At 36.4% G+C, this 25358-nt stretch overlaps 3 protein-coding genes across 3 annotated transcripts; all 3 read left to right on the top strand.

The window, feature by feature from the left end:
- The first annotated feature begins 3800 nt into the window (after nucleotides 1-3800).
- On the top strand, nucleotides 3801-11711 carry DWA1 (DWD (DDB1-binding WD40 protein) hypersensitive to ABA 1). Its single transcript, XM_086657764.1, has 13 exons — nucleotides 3801-4249; nucleotides 4379-4410; nucleotides 4529-4639; nucleotides 4828-4898; nucleotides 5429-5474; nucleotides 7699-7759; nucleotides 7932-7985; nucleotides 8148-8228; nucleotides 8371-8410; nucleotides 8768-8880; nucleotides 9940-10050; nucleotides 10682-10798; nucleotides 11391-11711. The coding sequence occupies exons 1-13, from the start codon at nucleotides 4055-4057 to the stop codon at nucleotides 11478-11480; spliced, it is 1122 nt and encodes a 373-aa protein (XP_086513890.1). The 5' UTR covers nucleotides 3801-4054; the 3' UTR covers nucleotides 11481-11711.
- Nucleotides 11712-16538: 4827 nt separating this feature from the next.
- Nucleotides 16539-20218, top strand: LOC147556799 (eukaryotic initiation factor 4A-9-like). Its single transcript, XM_086657763.1, has 5 exons — nucleotides 16539-16925; nucleotides 17927-17996; nucleotides 18120-18226; nucleotides 18601-19031; nucleotides 19375-20218. Exons 2-5 carry the CDS (start codon nucleotides 17929-17931, stop codon nucleotides 20008-20010), a joined length of 1242 nt encoding a protein of 413 aa, XP_086513889.1. The 5' UTR covers nucleotides 16539-16925; nucleotides 17927-17928; the 3' UTR covers nucleotides 20011-20218.
- Nucleotides 20219-23036: 2818 nt separating this feature from the next.
- On the top strand, nucleotides 23037-23393 carry LOC147556798 (uncharacterized). The gene has a single exon (XM_086658704.1). The coding sequence runs from the start codon at nucleotides 23037-23039 to the stop codon at nucleotides 23391-23393; it is 357 nt and encodes a 118-aa protein (XP_086514830.1).
- The last annotated feature ends 1965 nt before the right edge of the window (nucleotides 23394-25358 follow it).

Genomic DNA, 25358 nt, shown 5'->3' with positions numbered 1-25358 from the left:
TTAGGCTCAAGATTAACTGATTAATGATTTCTAGGGTTTAGAATGTGTTTACCCTGAAGAAACTTGTTTTGGACGTCTAATGGAAGATGTATTAAGAGCTTCAAGAGTTTTTGTTTGATAATTTCTAGAGTTTAGAATGTTTTTTCCCTATTTATCTTTCTAACTTTGTTTCTGATAGAAAAATAAGGGTAGTAGGGGTTGGAGATTTGGGGAAAATAAGTAAGAGAAGTGATGGAGAAGAAAGAACAAAAAGTTTGTCTAGAAGTTACAGAAGAGATGAGATGGATGAGTTTTTCTCTAGAGAAGAAGAAAGAGGGGGAAAAACTTACAATTAAAAAAAATTACTTAAAGTTAATTTTGTAAATTGCAAAAAAATTTTGTATTCCCCATAGAAAAATATTCTCTAGAGATTTTACGAAAAAACATGGATTCCCTAGAGAATTTGTTTTCCAGAGATTTTTCTTTATTCTCCAAAGTCGCGACCAAATTTTAGGTCTAAAACCTAAAATATGGGTCTAATAACAACTCTAATCATACAGGGCTTAGAGCATCTCCATTGCAACACTAAACAAAAACTCAACTAATCTAAAGTGAAGTATGAATTGAGATTCTCTTTCCTAGGTGACACTATTGAGATCCAAAACACTTCCCCAATGCAACACTAAAAAACTCAACATTTACTTTACATTTAATCTTGTTTTTTATTTTAATACTATAAAATGGTGTTGTGGACCAATTGAGACACAACAATAAATGTTGAGATACTCAAAAGAAAATTCAATCATTAAGTTTTCTTTTTAGTATCTCAACATTTATTGTTGCCACATCATATTGAGATTCAAGTTGAGTGTTGCATTAGAGAATGTTTTTTTGTTAAAACTCAAGTAATCCTAGGCGTCAATTGAGTTTTTCATGTTGAGTATTGCTGATGTCAAAAAATGACCTTCCGTTAGATCAACATGAAAAAGGGAGTTGATGCATGACAGCCTCCGTTATGTCTGGATATTATGTTAAATAGAGTATAGATTCCTTCGAGTCTTCCTGTTTCCAGCTCTGCTTCATGCTCTGCTTCTTTTATTCCAGCCTCCCTCCTTGCTCCTGATCCTCGCTCCTTGCTCCTGCTCCTCGCTCCTTGCTCCAGCTCCTGTTCGTCTGTTCCCAAAGGGGGAAAACCTGCAAAGGGTTCGAAAACCGCTCCGACGCTCAAGCCAGTCAGGGTGCTCTTTGCAGTAAAAGAATGAATATTGATTGATCCTTTTGGGGGCGAGTTATGAGAACTCTGAATTTCTTGTGATCTTTTAGGGTTAAGAGATCGTGTTCTGTGAAGGACGATGTGGGGAGTCTTTTATAGACGATGTTAGGTCGACTGTGTTTAGTGGTGATGGTGAGGCGGTTGCTCTCCAACCAAGGAAGAAGTTTCCTCTCTTGAGTATCTAGGGTTTCTCTTAAAGTCTATCTTGGATCTTTGATAAGTGGAAGTTCCTAAGTTCAAGGGTTCTTCGTAGATATCTTGCCGGAGTGATAGACTCTAATGGAGAAATTTCCTCCTTTAGATACGTGGAGTCCAAACTTAGTTAAACACTTCGAGATATGTAGCCGACTGAGATCTCTCTAGAAGTTTCGAGATTAAGTTGGTGGTCGCTTGGCGCTCTTGCCTCCCCAATTCTGGGTGTAAGACATTGACCGAACCTTTGTGGACCCCAGGGCTGATCTGTTCATGCCAATGGCGTTTTGCAGGGCTGGTTTCCTCTGGCCGACCTCCCAGTTAGGGGAATATGCGATGGGCCATCAAGGGCTCAGCTGTCCTGCTACCTTTAGCCGGGTTGACCCAATGGACTTCAAGTCTGATCTTGACTCTTCAGACGTTAGTCAACGTCTGGACATTTTGTGCATCATCATGAGTCCCGCCACTCCTTAGTCGAAAGTAATGAGACTGAGGAGTAGAAGTAACTCACGTTTTTTAAACATTGAAGACCCTGAAGTCAAAGAATTTTACCTGGACCAGAGCTGTTCCGTGAAGCTTGGTATTTCTTTTGATTTTCCAGAGCTGCGTATTCTTGAGCTGGTTTGTGCCGAGCTGGTGGACGCGTGGTTTGTTTTCTCGAGACACGTTTCGATTTCTCCCCAAGCATTCCATGCTTGATTCTGTAACGTCACAGATTTGATCCTCTGATCACGCGTTTCCGGCGTTAATCTTTTGGGTTACTGCACACGGCAGTTGTTTCATCATGCGCGGGCACGTGGTGTCGGTTAGTGGGAGAGTTGACGCGTCTCCTCGAAATCCGCTGATATTCCCTCGAATCTGATCAGTCTCGAGTTATGCGTATCCCTTGGTCATTATATCTTCAAGTGTTCCCGAGGCGTGTTCGGTTCTCGCCTTAATGGCTCCTCATCTGTTTGAAAAGGTCCCTTGGCTTCCTTTTTCCACTATAAATAGTCCACTTTGGTTCCTTTTGTTGGGTTTTATGTGTATCTAATACACTAACTAATGTTGAAAGCGGAATCTCAAACATCTAATGTTTAACACTAGTTATCCAGGATCATATGCACGAACTATTAAGAACTAGAATCGGGAAAAACTAACTTTTATCGCAATTTTTCCCTCGAACCTTTCTAATCGCGCGTGAAGATCCAGAGCTCCAATTGTCGCTCCTCTATTTGAGACACCGAATAGGTTAACTTGGTTTCCCTTCCTTAATGACTGCTAGGACTTTAATGGAAGGTTGAGAAAAACCTTTCTTCTTGACTAGATAGATAGAATGTGAGCTTTTTCTCTTTTATCTTTTCTCTTTTATCTCTTTTATGTGTGAGAGAATTGATTATCTCAGAGAAAATTTCACACCTTTTCTGAATTCTCAATAATCCTTATATAGGCATTACCTTAGTAAGGTCTTACTCAAATAAGGAATCCTAAAAGTCCCTCAGAAAAGATAAGCATGAGATAACCTTTTATCTCATTGGGATTCCCTAATTTTGATTAAACCCTAATTAGGGTTTCCGTTGCTTGTGGCCGGCCCACATGCATTGGTCGGCCATAACATGGCCGACCAATCATGAGGCTTTAACAAAACTTCTTTCTTAAGCCTGGTTCATTCTATCTTTGTTCCGAATCTCTATTGGAACATTTTTGACTTATTTAGTTGGATCTAATCCATCCTTAGCCTAGCTCCCACTAGTCAAATCTCTCCGATCAAGCTACCCCTCTTATGTGTAACCCGTTGTAGGATCCGGTTTATTTTAGTTGCGAATTACCGAAGTAATCTGACGATCGTAAACGGCTTCTAGCAAAGCATTACGACCCCTAATTGAACCGGATTAGATGATCTTCATGATTAGTTCATCGTTATCCTAGTTGACAAATTGATCGCATTGTTACCTTGGTCGAAGGACACTCCTTCAGAAGAACATCTCCTTCAGACAGAACGAATATATATCCTTCAACCTCCCACTTGTCTTCACGGCTAAAATCTCTCATTTATCTGTGGAGTAGAAAAATGCCCTGGGCATTCCTATTCTTTCATGGACGCGGTTGTCTCCTGGGAGTCTTTCATTGCTTTGCTATGATTTAATGTTTTCTTTGTATTTTTTCTCTTTTTTTGTGGTTTCCTCTTTGGGGACCCTTGTATCATTTTCTCTTCAATTAAATCAACCTATTAAACAAAAAAATAAACACTTTATGTATCAACAACGTTTCTTCCAAAAAGGAAACACACTTAAATCTTATTTTCTGGGAAGATTGAACCTTAATCACTTAAAGGAAACACATTATGTATAAACGCCATTGTAATGCTATGTACATCGTAGTCAATTTCCAAAAAAAAAAAAAAAGAGTAGGGGTCAGGATGGAGGAGCCTGCTTTTGCCAACCCTATTTTTTCATCCAAATATTTTGGCCTCAGGGTCAACCTCAAAAATTCCCCTCTTACAGCATATCAAAGCCCTCTTTCAGTACTCGAGGGTTTTTTTAGCGTTCCCGCCAATACCCCCTCCTCCCTGTCAACGAGCTTCAACGAAATCAAAATTTATCACTACTCTTTCATTTCAGTTTGGCAGAGATGGGAAGAGATGCGAGGAATTGGGACGAAGATTCATACAGAAATAACATTCTCAAGGAGAGAGAAATTCAGTCTCGTACTGTTTTTAGAACTGTTTTTGCTCCTTCCCAAAACCCTAATCCTGATTTCATTGTCGTCGCCGCTAGCGATGGATCTGTCGCCCCCTATTCAATTTCCTCTTGTATCTCCAAATACGTCAGTATTCTCGCACCTCTCTCACTCTCTCTCTCTCTCTCTCTCTATATATATATGTATCTTAGGTCACTGAACTGAATGCTTAATCTAATTTTCCTTAATGACATAGTTAATTTCTTGTGTTTACAGCATCTATGGTTCAGTAAGAGTAGGAATCAAATGTAAGCAATATTAGGTCAAATTTAGTCAAGTTTCATTTTTTTCTTGTCATTGTTTTATTTATTTATTTATTTTTGCTAATGAGTAATTAGTAGTGATTATTTCTTATTTTTCATGGAGGCCTTTGACTGCTTCTTCTGTGGCTGAACCTGTTTGCTTCCTTCAAGGGCATAACGGACCTGCATATGATGTTAAGTTTTTTGGTGATGGAGAAGATTCATTGTTACTGAGGTACTCTCTCACTTTATTTATCTGACTTATCACACAAATGATACCCTAGGTAACGACAATGAGTAAGATTATGTCATTAGTTTGTTGTAGATTATTGTTGCAATTTATTGTGTAAATTATAACAATATGTTACATTGTTACTCGTTCTGTGCAATTTGTTGTGTAAACTGGTCGACAAACTTATGTAGCTGTGGGGATGACGGTCGAATCCGCGGGTGGAAATGGAGAGAAATCCTGAATACGGAGAATCCTAGTCAAGGTAAACTGCGTTATTTTAGCAATTAGCTCATGCATTTTGAATGATGATTCAAAGAAAGAAGTTCTACTTCAGTTCTATTGCTGTTTAATAGTAATACTCAATAATACTATTCTATTACATTCTATACTAAGTTCTTGACTCCAACTTGTTGCCTTTATCATCTTCTTAACCATTTTTGATAGTTCGGGCTGTTGGTTCAACTTCTACTTGAAATATTACGTGTATGTGAGCAACTCCAGTGTTTAATTCTAGCAGATCACAGGATGATAAGATGTATAATTAATTAATTATATGCCATTTTATTTCTTTCCCACTTAAGTTTATACTTACACTTTGGTCACGATCAATATTGTAACTTCTGCTTGTATTTCTGCCTTCTAGAGTAATATATATCTATATATATATATATATATCGTTTATGCTTGTGTTGTTTGTTGTATGTGCTGTATGCATTCAATGGCATGTGTCAGGTAAGAGATCATACGTCATATTGTCATGTCTCTTTGACCATATGTTTTTTTCTTATGCAGAAAACAGTTTGAAGCCTATAATTGACTTGGTGAACCCTCAGCATAAGTGAGTAACTCAGAACTAAATCTTTCCTGAAGTCTTTATATTTTTTTTTGTAATTCATAGTTCCATTTCCTTTTTCCCGAACATATGCTTCTTATAGTCCCCAGTAAAGCATTTCTAGAACTGGTGATTCTGGATTTTGTAGGTAAGGGTAGACTTTACACTGTCTATCTGAAGGGTACAAATGTTGAAACCGAGAAGACAATTTGACTCCTCTTAAAGAGTCACATAATTAGCCCACTCTCTAACAGGCTAACAAAGTTCAAATGGTATCTCAATAATGGGAGATTTGCTGTTTGCACCCCCTTTCCTATAATTGACTTGCTGTTTGGACTCCCTTTTTCCAGAGTTGCACTTTGGACTCCCTTTTGACGGAATCATCCGGGAATATTCCGTCTCTAAGGTTATACTTACAAAAATGCCCAATTTACCCTTAGATTAGCAATATTGCAGTTTGGACTCCCTAGTTTATTTAACTCATCTTCTTCCTCCATTTAACAAACACACCACACAAACCCTAATATCCAATATAACTCAATCACCAAAAATCAGGAGGATGACTAATTATCATGGATAATATTGTTTTGGATAATCAGAAACAACAACTTCAAATTTCTTTGATAAACCTCAATTTCACCATGAATTGAACTGAATTGAACTAATCAGAAACAATAATATCTCTGTTCTCATCAAAATTGAATTCATAATAATGAAGGCATTCATAATAGTATGAGTTAATATCTTTGTTGTGCCATTAACTGATACTTAGTATTATTAGTGAAGGCATTTTCAGATAAGTTAAGAGATTCTCCATTGTTTCTATTAGTAGTATCCCTATGCCTCTGAAACTCAAACTTGAAAAAGAATTTCAGGGGGTTGTTTTTGGTTAAATCCATCATACCTCTACATGTTCCATTAACATCATCCCCTCACTTTGAGCAACATCACACTCCTTCTCTCTCTAAACTTGTCTATAAAGAGCTCCATTACCCAACCTAGCTAATGAAATGAATAGAAAACACTCTTTCTCTCTCTAAGATTGACAACTTCTCTTTCTAAAACAGAATTTATTGAAGCAAGACTGAAAATAAAAAGCCATGAGATGCTCCTTCTTCTCTTATTAAAAACAGGAAAATAAGGCATCTCACTAACATTTCATTCCTTTTCTTCACCAATAGCTTTACCTGCTCTTCAATCTTCATACCCATCTTCATCTGGGTCTTCCAAACCGGAGTCAATCCAGCCAGTAACCAAACCCAAATTTCTTCATCAAACTGGTTCACACCTGATGCTTGATAAAATTTCTAGTCTATATGATCTGGGTTTTTCATTCGTCATACCCATCCTTGCAATACAATGAGTTGTTATAGAAATTGATTAAATTGGAAAATGGGTTTCTCCCTATTATACATCTTCAACTAAACCCACGATTTGTCTGTGATTCAATTTCCAAAACGAGGGTAAAATAGTACTTTCACTGTGTCATTATTTTGGAACTGTTACATATAACTTATTATTTTGAAAAAGGGAGTCCAAAGTGCAACTCTGGAAAAAGGAGTCCAAAGTGCAAGTCAATTATAGGAAAAGGAGTCCAAACAGCAAATCTCCCCTCAATAATATATTCTCTAAAACTATTTGTGTATTTACATGCTGGGACACTGAATGAATATTATAGATAGTGGTAGAGGCACCACATTTTCTTGGTTGACAAAAGAAAAGTTGTACATGCACAAATTATTTTTACTGAAAAAATATACTGTCATGCAACTATGAGATGGAAGCATCACCTTGTTTACTCTCAACAAAAAGGAGAAAGAATGACTTATTTCTGTAGAATTATGTTTTTATGTATAAATTAAAGGACTTCTTTTTATACAAAATAATTGTTCTTGGAATCTATTTCTAGAAACATATTAAGATTTCCTAAATTTAGTTATGTAGCTCTCGAGTTTTAAGATTCGATAATTAACTGATCATTTTGTGTTTTTTTTGTCTTTTTTTTTAATACTCACTTGATTGACACGTTAGATCTTTTATCAAGTTTATGAGTTTTGTTTCGGCAAGTTACTACGTTGGCCTGCTTATCTGCACTTCAGTAAAATTTCATACTTAATGTTTCAACTCTTTTAGGACCATTAAGTCATCCACTCATGTGTACCTTTTCTTTATGTTGATAGTCTTTTACAGATTGTGTTCTTACATGGTTTCTTTTTCTTTTGTCTTTTAGAGGTCCCTGGGGTTCTCTTTCTCCCATTCCGGAAAACAATGGCCTTGCCCTTGATATCCAGGTTTGTCAAACTTCTGTGTTTGTTTGTATAGACAGTCTTGTATTGTTTTTTTCCTCCGGTCTGGTGGTTGCAGTACTATTACTTTAAGTGCTATACGTAATGTACATCTTTAAGGTCAGCACCTTTCTTTTCTTTTCCAGCTAAGACTGAAAAGTTATTTTCTCACCAACAGGGGGGATCCATTTTTTCAGCTGCTGGTGATTCTTGTGCGTACTGTTGGGATGTGGTATGTATATTTTGAAGGTGAAGACATGACTTATCTTCACGAAATCACAGTTCAGCTTGCAATCTCTCTCTATTGTTGGAAATAGAAAAAGTTTTTATCAATTTCTGTTAGAGAAAGTTTGTGCATCTCTTTTAGGCCAGCATGGTTATATTCTACTTGTAGGAAACGAGCAAAATAAAAATGGTTTTCAGGGGGCACAAAGACTACTTGCATTGCATTGTAGCACGCAACTCAAGCAATCAGGTAATCCTTTATCTTCTTTTTGGGTCAAACAGCATGCGACATGCAAGTTAATATATCCTGTCCTAGATAATTTTTTTTACCGGATAGCATCCTATCGTAATATGATTTCTATTGCTCATTTAGTCACTTTATTGGTTATTAGGTTATAACTGGTTCGGAAGACGGGACCATGCGAATCTGGGGTGAGCTCTTTCTAGTTTCTTCTAAAATATTTATCGAGACAAAAATGATATGAATAGATAATTTTAATTCTGTACAGGATTTATCTACATCAATTTTAGTTTGTTTGAGATTTAGGTAAAGAAAAAAATACAACTATACAATCTCATGATTGTTTCACCCTTGTCTTGTCTTCCAAGCCATTTGTGGTTCATATACGTACAGTCCATTATTAATATAAATTCTTTCTTTTGTTCAATATAACTATATTACAGTGAATGGATATTAATCCTTGTTAATATTTGATTGCTATAATACCAATGTTATGGCCATAGTAAAGTTCCGATTGCACTTACCACACTTTTTCTGTGGCAATATAGATTGCAGAAGCGGGGAAACTATCCATGTGATAGATTCAGAAAAGCATACGAAGTCAAAAGAGGGTTCTCCATGGGTTAGTTGCATTGGGCTTGATGCAAGTGAAAGCTGGCTGGTATGAATCTCTGTGTTTAGATTGCATTGGCTATTCAATAGGGGTTAAGAGTTACTAGCTACAAGCCATAGTTAATGTTTCTCCATTAGGTATGTGGGTATAAGAGGGATTTGGCGCAGCTTGTTAGGATTTTTGGGTTTTGACTTTTAAGTATCTCATGTTTAGGAAATAAGCTTATATAGTTCGTATTTTATTTAATTATCTTGATCTGCTTATCTCGTCCAGCTTGCATGTATCTCAATCCTCAGTTGTTTCCTCTGTCATAGATTGAGGTGCTGATTGCCTGATTGTGTTTTTGTTAAATCCGAATTTGAGATCTGACATTAATAATGTGTAATTTACTTGTGTAGTTTGAGTACTTGCGTGTGTTTACTTCTGTAATCAGTTCAGACCTTAAAACAAGTCTTCTTCTCAAATTCATACTTGTTTTGAAATCTTAAAACATATACATTGGATATTAGAGACTTCTTACAAGGTCTTAAGATGAAAGCATGCAAAACAACTCAATTACATATACAATCATTTCAGATTTCAAATTCAGATCTAAAAAAAAACAAACAGCACCTGATATTATTAACATGTGGCAGTCAAGCGGGTCAGATACTGATTTATCTGTGCTATAAATATGGGAGAATTGTATGCCACGAGGCTGGCTTATTACAAACCGTAGCAGCTCAGTGAGTTTGAATTCATGTAGAGCCTGTTTTCTGTTTATAGCCAAGAGATCTAGTTGGATTAACTTTAAAATTATCAGATGCTTTGCCATGTGCCACATATCGTACTCATATTTCATAATTTCTTCATCTGCCAATCTATTTGTTGCTGGATGCTGAACCCAACCATACTAGCTTCCCTAGATTGTGGGTATTTCCTAGTTGGCAAGGAATAAGTGGCTGCCATGTATGTTACATTGTTAACGTATAGTCCCCTTTATTAAGGGTTTCCTTAGCTAGCTATTCACATAATGCGAGAGGACTTCTAATGGTGGCACTTGTTGATCTACTTCTGAAGTTGTTTATGCTTATACCATAACCTAATTGACCTATTTTCCATCTCCAGGCTTGTGGAAACGGTAGATGCCTCTCAGTCTGGAATCTTCCTGCTCTTGAGTGCATTTCTAGGACTGAAACTCACTCTCCTACTCAAGACTTAGTTTTTGATGACAATCAAGTAACTCACTCTCCATGTTTCTTCTTTACTTCGTGTTATCTTGTTATCATTATTCATTTCTACTAGTTAGTAAGGAGTTGTATTTCCTCCAAATTGAAAGTCCTAAATTGTTACAGTTATGAGGTGTGTGTATGTCTTCTAGTCTGGATGAATTGGGACACTTTGTGCTTGTCTTCTTTTACCCTCCTTCAGTCACTACTAAGTAAAATCAAACTACAGTAAGCATATTTTGCCTAGTACATCTTGATTCTTATCCGTTTCTGAGTTTGATATCAATTTTATTTTACTCTAAAGCTTGTCATTAACTCCAGTTCACTGAATACTTGTTTCTTCTAGTATTGAAATCATGTCTTCTTCTATAACTGCTGACTAATGAGGTGATTGTTCTTACAAGTTACAACACTAGAAATACCTTCATTCATGCCGTGATATTGACTTTTTGTATTTTCAGTTAGAGTTTGCTGATCTTGATTGGAAGATTTTTTGTATAGATTGATTGGAAGTTTTCTTCCTCCAATAACATGGATATTCTTATAATTCTTATTTGCCTAACCAATTTATTGTTTGATTTTTTGTACTTGTTTTTAGTTTCTCTTCTGCCGAACTCACATTGATTACATCTTAATTTCAGATTTTAGCAGTTGGAGCAGAGCCTGTATTAACTCGTTTTGATTTGAATGGGATTACTCTATCACAGATACAGTGTGCTCCTCAGTCAGCGTTTTCCGTTTCTATAAACCCTTCTGGAGTATGTTCTTTTTACACATCTTCAGTTTATCGGCTCTAAATTATTACTAATTTATTTCCATATATTTCCTACAAATCGAACTTTACTTGCATGTTTTATTCTATTAGCGCTTACACTCCATTTTTTCTTCACTTCATAACTTAACTAGCCTTAAGTTTAGTTATTGATGGTGAGAATAACAATTTGATTCATGTTTGAAAGTATGGCTATGGCCCCCTATGGTCATTACTTGCCAATTTATCACGAAGAAAACAGTGACAACCAATGAAACATACTGCAACTATACAGGTATCAATTCACTTGTACGAGGTATAGAATTCGACACCCTATAAAATCCCAAAAGCGGGTCATCTGTTTCTGACACGATAGAAAATATCAAAATATACTAGAAAGAGTATCCAATTTACATAGCAGATAAGTAGTCTTTATAGTGACTACTGTTTTTACGTGTTTGTTAGTAAGAACCAAGAACTAAGCGAAAACTTAGTAACAGAATTCAATTATTGATAACTAGCGTTCAGTAAGATATAAAGGAGAGTAGATTAAGGATTTTGTTTTCTCATACAAAAAATGTGCTACTCGATATCTTCAGGTAACAGCAGTTGGAGGTTATGGAGGTCTTGTGGACATAATCTCTCAGTTTGGAAGTCATCTCTGCACTTTCTGTTGCAGTGGCCATTAATCTATATTGGTTTCTTTGTACTGAAATACTGCTCAAGTATGGTATGTTGTTTCTTTAAGCCTAGAAATACAGTTCGAGGTACCTATATCTACTCGATTTTGAACAATTTATTGATCATTATGTTGAGTTGGTAGAGTTGTGTACTTGTGTTAGAGTGTCAGTACTACGAATTATATTAAACAGTCGATGTGTTTTAACTTTTAAGAGATTCAGAGTAAGTTCTTCCTGCCATTCAGAGTTCAGACATCTCTCTCTTGCCTGTTTTTTAAGTGTTCATTACATTCATTACTTTGCACGTCGTTGATACATCAGAGGATGGAATAAGCTCATTATTGCCATGAAATATTATTACATAATATGGCATTGATACATCAAGACGATGAAATGAGATCATGAACCTCCTTTGAGACAACCTAAAGGCCGTAGAAACTTATTCTTGAAGTCCATGGAAAGTACTTATTTTATTTGTATCCCGGAACAATGAATGATATGAACCTGACCCACAAGCTATCAATCCAAAGAGCTAGATGTTGAAGGGGTGCACATTCCTTGGGCAAGCCTGTTGTAAATATCCAAAATTGACTTCATCTGATAATGAAGTAGCGATCCGGACAAGCCTCTCTACCTAAAATGGATAATAGAACTTTGTTACTCATACTAGTCCATTTTTGCTTAGGGCTATATTTTCTAGTCTAAAAAGACCGGATGCATCCAGTTTACTGCGGAGAATCTTTGGCTTCATCCTCCTTTAGTTCTCCTTTTCGTTCATATCTCTAGATTATATATACATACATATTTACAGGTATACATATGTACGTGCGAAGGTTGGATTTCCAATGGAACAAAGATAAACATATGAGTACATCAGTGGATCCCAGTGTATAACAAACTGGGATAACCAATGCAAGAAATAAATATACAATGGGTTGGGTACACCAATTGATTGGGGATCAGAATCAATGGAACTTACCACAACTTTCTCAACTCTTCTCCACAAATATTATCAACTGCATATTGACCATTCCATTAAAAGGCGTAAATGATACGCTGCACTGGGAAGGAACATCGACAAGTCAATATAGCATTTCTTCCATGTACAAACTACCTTTGCCAAAATAGAACAACAAACAACAATGATGGAAGAATCTGGAAGAATATATGGAAATACAAAACACATCCAAGAGTTAAGTTATTTATGTGGAAGTTGGCACAAGATATAGTACCTCTCAGAACAATGTTAGGTAAATATATTGATCAAGAGGAACTTCAATGTCCGCTATGCATTTACGACCAAGAATGAAGATCACATATGTTGTTGGTTGTTCCAATGCCAGGTATTACATCGTATAATGTTTGCTTTACCCTACACGATAAGGTATGAGGCCCTACCAATAATATCATTCGCACAATGGCATCAAGCAATTCAGATGCAACCAGTTTCTTCAGATCACAACAACCCAAACTTCATAGACATCATATCGATCACACTTATGGTTTATTTGGAAGCGCCGTTGCGGGATAATATTTCAAGGACAGAAACTGAACATATCATCACTCCTTCAGAGAATCATGGCTTTCATATAACTTATTCAACTAAAAAGTCGTCAACTCATAACAAAACACAAGGGGCTAAACCAATGGAAGCCACCCCCGGAAAATCACACTAAGATAAACTTTGACATTTTATTCATAAATGTAAAAAACTTGGCAGCCATAGGATTCACAGTATTTGATGCCTTAGGTGAATGTATTACCGGACAAACACATGTAATGAGGCTTAGATCGGTGGATGAAGGAAAAGCTAGAGCAGCTCTTGCAGAATTCAATGGATAGAGGATGACCAAAGTAATACTGGAAGGCGATTCAAAGAAGATTGTAGATGTTCTGAATAGAAGGAAATCAGACTACCCCTGGACCGCAACGGATACAATTGGACAAATACTGAACAAACAAAAACATTTTGAAGCGCTAAGATTCTCCTTCATAGAAAGATACAAATTATAGAATGGGTAGGTTAGTTTTTTTTTTGTTGAAACAACGGGTAGGTTTTTGTTGAAACAACGGGTAGGTTAGAACAATGACTACTATCCATTTGGACGAGAGATATACAACTAATCATCGTCTTGTAAGTATTAATAATTCTAATGAATAAAATGGTGATTACTTAAAAAAAACTAGACCTAATATGACATCCAGAATAGTCAAGACTTTCGAATCTAAAATAATGACTGTCTTAAGATTGTTATTTTTGGATTGCGGGATCAGTTCTTGACAATTAATTAATATCACTTTATAAAAAATTCACTTTAAAAAAAGTTTATCGATATCAAAAAAAATATTATCTTATTTGATCGAGGCGAGTGGTTTTCCCCGCAATGGTGTTAACGGTTATACAGACATTTGTCTCCCGCAATACAACAATCACGTCGTATAGAAGGAAACGCTACAATTCAACGAACTTTCTAGTTAGTATATTCTCATAGACGACTCTAACAACTCAACTTTTGTTTTCAAAATTTTAACTTAAGTTGTCCAAAAAACTTATGTTGAAAAGAGAAGTCAAATTGAGTATTTACAGAGTTACTCGTGCCCAGGGGCATGGCCACCAAGGGGCCTATAGGGCGCGTGCCCCCCACATGCCCAAAGGTGACCTCCCCCTAAATTAAAAACCCTCTATTTAATGCCCACACCTCTATGCAATACTCCTCCGGCCTCAAGCCCGTCAGGGAGACTATCAATAAAGTTATAAAACTATGACACCATATATTTTAATTATTAAATAGTATCTATTTGGTCTCTAATTCATATTTTTTTTATGAAGACTCCAAGATCATTTGATTAAATTAATTATTTAATTTAATTATTTGACGATAAAATTATAATTGAAGCACTATAAAAAAAAATATAATGTGAAAGATTTAGTAAAAGCAAAATGTATTGATACGTTAGTCACCGTACAAAACTGCACAATGCAATTTTCAATATCTTTCAAATTAAATGCACATTCAGAGGATATTTAGTACAACGGAATTAAAATATTATAGATTAATATATAATTTTATTTTCTTCTAGAGTATTGATTTTTAGTCATTATTCATTACTAAAAAGTGGCCCCACATAGAAAATTTTTCTTGCCCCGTCACAGGCCGTGACCCTTCAAATCCACAAGATGCCTCTCCATTTGGGTTGTGAATACCCATAACTTGTTCACAACCCATAACTTGTGTCTTTTCACAAGTTATCTATTGGATAGTAATTCACTCAAATCCATGTACAAGTTTTTGACTAATGACAATCGGGAAAATAATACCATCGAATGGTCATTTATCTGGAACATTAGAACTATACCCAGAATTAAACTCTTCCTTTGGAAGTGCTGCACTAATAGTCTTCCGGTTAAAGACAAAATCGGTAAATACATCGGTAACAGTTATCAATGTGCTTTCTGCGAGGAACGGGAAACCTTGCCTCCTTTACTACTTCATTGCACCTTTGCGAGATCCATTTGGTTTCATTTCAACTTTCGAACTGATGGTGTTATCTCGGTGCTGGAATGGATTCAGTCCTGGCCATCATTGGTTGATCCAACTATGGCGCTCCTCGCCAAAATCATGTGGTTTATCTGGAAAGCAAGATGTGATAAATGCTTTGGAAGAACAGATAGTGTGCCTCAGCAGGTGATTAGGAAGATTCAATGTTATACTACAAGCGTCCAGGACGATCAAACTCCTACACACAAGGCCCCCCTTCAGATATGGCGGCCGCCACCTCACTCCTTCCTCAAAATAAATGTTGATGCTTCCTTCAGCATATACACAGATCCTGCAGGTATAGGTTGCATCATTCATGATGAAAACGGAGATTTCATTATAGCTAAGGCAGAGCCCGTTAGGGGACAGACGGCGGAGGAATGCGAATGTTTGGCAATTCTGAAGGCAGTACAATGGGCTGCGGAGCTCAAAATCTCTCATCTCTTCATCGAAAGCGATAATAACAATCTGATAAATCATATCAAGGACAACAACACGACAATAAACTGGCAGTCACTTCATCACATGGAAAGCATCAAAGCCCTCTGTATCAACTTCGAGCAAATACTATTTCACTACAGCCCGAGACAGACAAATATTTTAGCTGATGCTTTAGCCAAGTGGGGCAGAAAACAGGGGATCAGTCGTACGTGGCATTCGAAGGAGAGAATGAAGTGTGAGTTGAAGGTGTAACTGCTTTATGGTTTCGTTTTTTTTTTTTGTGTTTTCCTAAAAAAAAAAAAAAAAAAAAAAAAGCAACAAAGTGTTAATTAAAATTCTCTTTCATAAATTAGCATCTTAATAATTTTATTTAAGTGACAAAATAGAGACACTCCAAAGTTCATTAAGTTCAACTAACCTAATGGACTCTGAAATCTATTTAATCTCGCCGAAGATCGATTCAATAGTATTCCTACATCAGTTGATTATTAGTTTTCTCTATTTCATGAACGGAGAGGTCATTAAAGTTAGTTTAATCCCACATCATAAAGAGAGAACGCATGTTAGGATGAACTTCATTTATAAAGGTCGAAATTCTCAAAATTCATTAAGCTCAACTGACCTAATGGCCATGGACATCCATGTGTCCATGATTCCATGTCCACAACGTATTAAAGTGTCCCTCTCTTTTTTTTTTTGTTGAGGTGTGTCCCTCTCTTGAATAATACGTAAAAATACTCTTAAGGTGCTCCTCTCTAGATAACCTAGCAATTTCAACCCACTTAATTGACAAGTACACATGGATAACAAAATAGAATGTCCGAATTTTATCTAAGTTTTCATTTTCTTTTTTCAATTGTGGTCCAACGATACTTGTCAACCAAATGAGTTGAAATTGCTGTGTTGTCTAGCATTTCCCATTTTAGACAGTGTAAACCTGAGCTCAGGCCATCTGATACTAGATAAGTCCAAAATGTTTCACGACATTAGACGGATTTTGGCACAAGGATTTTTAAAGAAGTACCTTCGTCGATTCTGGACGATATTCCTGACATACATAAATACTAGAGCTGGATCGACATGACCCGGCAAGGGAGAAAGCCGATGGTCACCCGATCCAGACCAATAACCTTCTCCTAAGCGGACATTCCTCCAGGGGTGGGAATCAGTCGGACTGGGTCAGGGAGAAAACGAAAGAGGTTTTTCTTCCAAACTAGTTGTGTTAAACATTGGATATAGGGAGATTTTATAGTAAAGGAGAAAAATAGGTAGGGGTAAATTCGGTAACTAAAGGAAAATCAAGGGCAACCATAGATATAGTGAACCCCCACTCTCTCAAATTCCCTCTTTCAAAAAGAATAAACTTGCGTTCCTTAACTCCTCGGCTGATACACGAGTTAGGAAACCCTAGCTCTAAACAAAAAAGTACTCGCTTTCTTCTTCTCTCAAATCTCACGGATTTCATCTCAATTAGGTTTGTCTTCTTAATCTCTTTGTTTGCCTCTTTGTGTACTCCTTTCATTCTATCTATCAAAAATTTCTAATTTTTTCTAAATTTATGATGTAATTTCTTTTGTTTGGGATGATTATATGAAAATTTTGTATCTTTTCGTTGAATCTTTGTTAGGAATGTTTGTTTAATGATTCTGTTTGAGATTTATTGGTTACTGTCAGATCTCTCTCTGTCGCTTGCTGTTATTCTTCTTCCCTTTGTGCATCTCTAGTTCCCTTTGTCAAGTTTGTACTTTTAGCTTCTGAAGTTGATCCATGATATGAGATTATCGAATAGGAAATAGGGATGTGTAGATGTTATATGCTTGCATATCAGAAAAAGAAAATCGAAAGCTTTAGGTTTTTTTTTTGTAAATTTTTGGGCTGTGCCTGATAGATGTTACAGGCAGTCAATTTCCATATAATGGTTTTGTAGATTCTTCTTGTTATTCGCTTAAATATCATCAATATGGCCCGCTCACGACCGAATTAAGAGAATTCTTAATGAACTTTTTGGTTTAGTTTTGTTCTTGTTCTTCTTGATTCCTATGGAATTTGTGATTTCAAATTGTTGGATTCTTCTGATTATATGGTCTTGTCCTTCCCCGAGAAGACCTTGCAAAAGGGACTAGATTAAAACACAGAGAATGCTACAAAGATGCATAATCTAAAGCTTCAAGTTTTTCGGCATCCTCTTTCCTTTTCTATAATTGTGGTTTGAAGTACATTTTCATAAAATAAATAGAGAATAGATAACTTAACTGTTTTTAGCTATTCAACTGATTTCTTGTACTACTGAGTTTCAAATATCTATTTTACAACCCTCTAGTCTTCTCTTACTTGTACTAATTTTTTTGTGTTCCGGCAGTTCACTCTTTGGTATATACCAAGAAGAGAGCATTAGTTTTTTTTTTAAGAAAAACTTAATCTTCATATGTTACATTGTCTTTATGTATTAAATAATGTTTGATTCTATATCTGTAGTCATGGCGGGATTAGCACCAGAGGGATCTCAGTTTGATGCTAAGCAGTATGATTCCAAAATGAATGATTTGTAAGACTTCTACTTCTTTTTTCTATTTTCTGTATATTATGGTCTAATTCAATGATTGTGACATGTATTTACTGTTCAGGTTTTACTATTGATATTCACATACAATTTTTTTTAATGAATTAGGCTTCAAGCAGATGGGCAGGATTTCTTTACATCTTACGACGAGGTTTTTGAAAGTTTTGATGCTATGGGTCTGCAAGAAAACCTACTTAGGGGCATATATGCATATGGTAATCTAATTTAGTGTCAGCTATCTACTGTTTGAAATAGAGTTTTGTAACATGGAAGATGATGAAAATCTGAAACTCCTTTGTTCACCTACTAAATTTTTATGCATCACAGATCACCAAATTAACTGATTTTCTCTGCTATAGTTGATGTATCCAGCTAGACTGATTTGGTCTTAAAATGTGTTCAAAAGTGACGCAGAAGACATGGTCTTAGTTATTTGTACTTCAACATTCATTCTACTTCCCCGACCTTTACAATACTCCATTTGTTTATAATGTACTTGTACATTTTCTTGCTTCAGTGTTCTTATTAATCTCTTCTATGTGTATATATTCTTAATGGCAAAATTTGAATATTTTCTCTCAATTTGAAGGTTTCGAGAAGCCTTCTGCAATTCAACAGAGGGGAATTGTACCCTTCTGCCAGGGACTTGATGTTATTCAGCAAGCACAGTCAGGAACTGGAAAGACAGCTACATTTTGTTCTGGAATCTTGCAGCAACTTGACTACGGTTTGCTAGATTGTCAGGCCTTGGTTCTTGCACCAACTCGAGAACTTGCCCAACAGATTGAGAAGGTCATGCGAGCACTAGGTGATTATTTGGGTGTGAAGGTTCATGCTTGTGTAGGTGGAACCAGTGTCAGGGAAGATCAACGCATTCTCTCCAGTGGAGTTCATGTTGTGGTTGGCACCCCAGGTCGTGTTTTTGACATGTTACGGAGACAATCACTTCGTCCTGATAACATCAAGATGTTTGTATTGGATGAGGCTGATGAAATGCTTTCTCGGGGGTTCAAGGATCAGGTATTTTGATCACTCTTTTCTTCGCCTTGGGTGATGTATGTGTTGTTTGATTCACTAACCCTCATGAGTCTTACTTGTTTGAACCTGAGTCGTTGGACTTGTTTTGGTCGGGCCAGAATAGTCGTTTTAGGTTATTTTATTCAACCACCTTGCGATTTAGACTTATTTTCTGTCCGACTCAAATGGAACCTAAATAAACCTCGTACGAACTGACTCGAGTTAATTTATATATCTTGAGTCACATTCCATATTTGAGATTCGGAAAAAACCACTAGTTTCTTAAATTTTAATTTGTTAATCCTTGCTTTCCTACCATTCTAACTATCAAGTTTCTTTGTAACAGATCTACGATATTTTCCAGCTCCTCCCATCAAAAGTCCAAGTCGGAGTTTTCTCCGCCACAATGCCTCCTGAGGCTTTAGAAATCACTAGGAAATTCATGGACAAACCTGTTCGGATTCTAGTGAAGCGTGACGAACTCACCCTTGAAGGTATCAAACAATTCTACGTCAATGTCGAGAAGGAAGAATGGAAACTTGAAACACTCTGCGATTTATATGAAACCTTAGCCATAACCCAAAGTGTCATCTTCGTCAACACTCGTCGAAAGGTGGACTGGCTAACTGACAAGATGCGAAGTCGTGATCACACAGTCTCTGCTACTCATGGAGACATGGATCAGAATACCAGAGACATTATTATGCGTGAATTCAGATCTGGGTCATCTCGTGTTCTAATCACTACTGATCTTCTTGCTCGAGGTATTGATGTTCAACAAGTTTCTCTTGTTATAAATTACGATCTGCCCACTCAGCCAGAGAACTATCTTCATCGTATTGGACGTAGTGGAAGATTTGGAAGGAAAGGAGTTGCGATTAATTTCGTAACGAAAGACGATGAGAGGATGCTGTTTGATATTCAGAGGTTTTACAATGTGGTTGTTGAGGAGCTGCCTTCAAACGTTGCTGATCTTCTTTGAGGAGATACTTTTTTCTGAGTCTGCATCTTGATATATCACTTCAATCCTTGCCAGTACTATTTAAAAGTGTTTTCTTTTTGTCTGTGATTGTTATTTACTTAGTGGTTTTCTTTCTTTTCTTTTTTTGAACTTGGATATGATTATTGGTTAATGTGTTTGACCTTAAGCTTGTGAACCCCTGGATTAGATAAGAAAATTTTTGTGCTTATTTCATCTATATACTAAATCACTACAGTGATGGCATTCAATACAATTAGGTTATGTTTAGATATATTTTCGGTATAGCAAGTCACTTGTGATTAGATCTGGTAGCACTTTGTTCACAAATAAGAAGTGGGAACTAATATTACTTCAATTGCAGATGAAGAATTTCTGAGTTTTCTCCTCCAACTGAAATGAAAATAAAGTTCATTTTCGGTTAGGATTTTGGCGACGCATTTCTTGCATAATAACAGGAGCAGAAAGAAAGATTCTATACACTTATAAGCCCATAGTAGAGACCGGAAGGAAGATTCTGTACACTTATAAGTCCATAGTAGAGATGAGTTCTTGCTGTAAATCCTTTACCGGACCCAAGCCATTAGTAAAAACACTGCACTAGCCTGCTCAGTTATGCATCCGTCCGTTCTAAGTCTTCTGGTGCGGATTATCTTAAGATTCTCCTATGAAATTTATAGGTAAAAATGAATGTTAGGGTTCGTTTATGTGGTCTTTAAGGTCTAACTGGTGTCAGTTCACTTCTTCCACCGACTTTAAGCTCCAAGTGGAGTCTAGGCATTTAGAAAGGTCAGCGCTTTGGGGAAAGCTAAATAGTTTCCGGGGTGTGAAATTTTAAAGGGAATATGTATAATTTTAGAGATTTTTAGGGGAAATAAATTTTAAAGGGAAATAAAAAAAACACTCCACCTCACCTCAATCTATCTCCACCTCACCTCACTCTCTCTCCACCTCACCTCACTCTATCTCCACCTCACCTCACTCCCTCTCAACCTCACCTCTTTGTCTTCTCCGATTTGGTCGCCGGCTGGAAAATTTTCCGGCCGTTGACCATGAAGAAAAAAAAACAATTTTCACTCTCTCTCTCTCTCTAGAAACTCCGACGAAGGGGTTTCCCTTTGCCGGAGTCCCGGTCTGTTCTTCAACAGACCGGAACTCCGGCGAAGGGAAACCCCTTCGCCGGAGTTTCTTGAGAGATAGAGAGTGACCGGCGACCTAATCGGAGAAGATAGAGGTGAGGTGGAGAGAGAGTGAGGTGAGGTGGAGAGAGAGCTGAGGTGGAGAAGTATTTTGCTTTCCTCCTAAATAAAATTGTCAAACAAAATTGACCAATTTTGACCAAGTCTTCACCCCCCCCCCCCCCCCCCCCCCCCCCCCCCCCCCCCAAAAGCGCTGGCCTTTACAAACTTTCATCCTTTTGATGCACCATGACACGATGTTTTATGGTAATTTGTGTTTTATATTTTGTGATGTATCTGTACCGTATGACCTAATGAATATAATGGAACCTGTGAGACAAAAGTGACCAAACAATAACCACTAAAATCTGTAAAATTATCATCTTTGTTGAAGTGATGTGTAGGGCTCTAAACAACCAAGACTTTTGGGTCAAATCTAATATAAATCTCTTATATAGGGTAGTCATTCTATGAAGTCCTAACATGCAACCTACCATGTTTAATTTGAATTTTCAAATTCCACATCTATCAGGGTCACAACTTGTCTGAGTTTGAATCTTCTTCATCCTAACTAAACATAAAACACTTTCAACAAAAAAAAAAAAAACTAAGATAAAACACAACAAAACAGCTTTTGCATCACTAGAATGCTTTACTAAACCATTTCTTGGTCTTTAAACATTCCCATATATTTTGATATGACTCTCTACAAAACTGATATTTTTTCGTCTAACCTAGAGTTTTCCCATCAAACCCTGACCTAAAAACAAATTTTTTTTTCTGGTATCCAATAAGCTGGCATGACTTGTGGTGGGTTAGAGGGATTGGCCGGCCTACCAATTAGTCTCCAACCTGTTTGGGCAGGGGCGAATCATGATCGACAAAATTGTCGTGAACTTGGCGCGAATCATGATCCAACGCCTCACAATGGTCCTGTTTCATAAGAGAGAGAAAGTGACACGGTAACTGTTCCATTAAAATTGACGCTAACTTTTTGGGTGCCTCTATAGGCGCCTGCATTAATTGCTGTAGGGGCCTCCCTCTGTTGGCGCCTCCCATACAGAGGGTTTTAGCATCAATTTAGTGTGTGTAGTAATGAACAGAGACAAATCCAAGAAGCACTTGTAAGAATTATCATAGTATCAATTGTTTCGATACTTGGTTCTAGGGTTTTAGCATTTGAAATATCACTAATTAATATTTGATCTCTTCAAATGATAGATCAATCACTTATTCTGATCTATTCAAACCACTAATCTCAAATTTGTTTGATCTTTCTTTCAAGAACAATAAGCATTTTAGATGGATCGCCCATTTCTAGAATTAGAAAGAGAAAGAAAAGTATGAAAAAAGAAAATAAGAAGAGGTGCGGGAGGAGCCTTTCGGTACGATAGGGGAGGCGCCAACAGAGGGAGGCCCCTACAGCAATTAGGAGAGGCGCCTATAGAGACACCCTAACTTTTTTGGTGGCTGAGATATTTTCTTTCTACCATAGAGGACTGTTACAAAGAATGTTGACTTCTAAAAGTTGTTGTATATGCTTTTTTTTTTTTTGATGAAGGTGTTGTTGTATATGCTTGAGTCAACATATGATTTATAATCACAAGTTCACCAAAGAATTATCAAATGTGTTGGTAATTAGACAAATACTTGGTCAATTTTCTCAATTAGAACAGTCAACTAGATAGAATAATAAGATATAGGACACAAAATATAAAAACATCTTGCAATTCTTTAGGTGGCTTTAGACTCTAGTAAGAGAAAAAAGAAAACAACCCACACCATCCTTCCTCTCTCTCTCCATTAGTCTTTGAAGAAGAAAGAAAAACCCCATAATTTTGGAGTTTTTTAATGGCTCAATATAGATCAAAGAACTATGGAGAAGGAGAGATGCAAGTACAGCCTTATCAGGGAGGAGTAAGACCTTCATCTGATCCAAATGATTTTATAAGTTACAATACTTCTTATGTTTCCTCATCATCAACAAGTCAAACTCAGATGAGTAATCCTAATGAAATCAAGTTTAAGAAATCCAAAAGTGGTGGGTCTACAAAAATTTGGAGTTTTAATGATCCTGAGTTGCAGAGGAAAAAAAGGGTTGCTAGTTATAAGGTTTATTCAGTTGAAGGTAAAGTGAAAGGAAGTTTTAAAAAGAGTTTTAGATGGATAAAGGATAAATACACCAGGGCTGTTTATAGGTGGTGGTGATTAATCTTTTCATCACTTTGGGTGTTGTTTCTCATGTACTTTTCTCTCTCTCTCTCTCTCTCTCTCTCTCTCTCTCTCTCTCTCTTATTTCTTCTTTTCCTCATCTTACTTTTCTCAAGTTTCCATTGTTGTTTAATAAATGTATGATTTGATTACCAATTGAATCAAATAAGTTGGAATCCGACCCATAGATGAATTTCTTTTTCCTTGTTTTGAGGGACCTAAAAATGTCAAAATCAGGATTATGTGATGGGTTGGTTGGTTTCGTCTCGTCCAGCTCTTGATTTTAGATTCTACTGTTTGTTTAATTTTGATTATGATTAGATTTATTCAGGTTTCAAATCGGGTATAAATGTCAGGATTTTGTGGTGGGTTGGTTTCGTCGTCGAGCTCTTGATTTTAGATTTTAGATCTACTGTTTGTTTAATTTTGATCATGATTAAATGATTATTGAGGTTTCATATAAATATAGTACAAAAATAGTACTAGCCGAAAGTACAATAGTGAACTTTAAATAGTAGCACATCTATCAATAACAAAAAGGTTTCTCTTGTATTAGACTACACACCTATTGTTATGGTAGTGAATAAGAAAATTGGTGCTTTGCTGGTTCAAACCAGGATGTGGCCGCATTATTGGCACACTTTGCACTTCGGAGAGCGTTTGGAACTTTATTATCTTATAAATATGAATACGAGTATGAATTCAGAAATGTGTAGTAGGAAGATTAAAAGTGTCTATTCTTACAAAGCATACTAGTTATCGAAGCGTCCAGTGTTCATAATACATCCGAAGGTTCAAACACTTTCAGATGAAAGGAGTTGTTAAATCCTGGGAGACACATACCCCCTACAGTTGGTACTGTTATGGATGCGTAATTTGTCTTAAGACATTCTACAGTTGGTACTGTTATGGATGCGTAAATTGTCTTAAGGCGTTCATAGTACATCTAAAGGTTCGAACGCTTTTAGCACTCTTAAGTACCATCACAACTCTGAAAGGAAATCTTAGAGAAGGGCCACTCTATTTCTAATACAAATAGATATTCTGTTTTAACAGGGTAAACAAGAGAGAGTGAGAAACTGGACCAAAGCCACCAAACAACAATAACACCCAAAATTCTATATTATACCTGGTTTTGCTTTTATTACTCATGAGTTCATTCAGTAAATGTTTTTTGGGTTTTTTTGTTATCTAGTTTTAAGCTTGGAATTTGATATGAGTTGGTGTTTTTTGCTTGATCTCTCTCTAGATATGTAGCTTTCTCTTGATAAGAAAGTTTGTGTGAACACTGCAAGAAAAATGTGAAAAACATAATCATTTGCTAAGCCTAAATCATAATCATTTGCTAAGCCTAAATCATAATTTATCTTACCTCCTCAGAAAAGATAAATCCATCATTAAGTCAGTCTAGGAGCGCCTCTTCTAGTACCAAAGTTATTAAGGAAGACAAAGGTAACGATCACATTTTGGGTGTAACCTAGGTGTGAGAGTAAAAGAGTATAAGAAGAGTCAGCAAGTCACAGTTTAAGTCAAAACTTTTTGTACGGTAAACAATTCCGTTCTACTTTACAGATCCTACATCGCAATTGAAGTTTCATTTGACGCGCGCTCTAAGATCATAAAATATCACTTCATAGTGTATTCTTCTTGACCTTTTTCCTTCTCGCCACACCATTGAGGAATTTAGGGATCAATTTTAAGTGAGCTTTTGAAATACAAAATTAAGATAATTCTTTTTAGAAAAATAATATATTTAACATTGGTTAATATTGGTTTTTAATAAGAGTAGTAACTAACTTAACCACCAAAAAGCATATTCAATACCCAAAAAAGCAAAACAGTTGTAAAAATGCGTTACTCTCTCTTCACCTCTTCTTCCTACCTTCCTCTCCCCAAAACAAGCAATCTGTTTCTTATTAACATTCAACATAAACAAACAAAAACAACAATTTGAATTGAATC

Source organism: Eschscholzia californica, unplaced genomic scaffold (genome assembly GCF_041429995.1).
Source record: "Eschscholzia californica isolate CP2 unplaced genomic scaffold, dmEscCali1.0.p SCAF_2, whole genome shotgun sequence".
Classification (NCBI taxonomy): Eukaryota; Viridiplantae; Streptophyta; class Magnoliopsida; order Ranunculales; family Papaveraceae; genus Eschscholzia; species Eschscholzia californica.
Note: the sequence above shows the minus strand (reverse complement) of the source record. Positions and strands in the feature narration are given on the sequence as shown.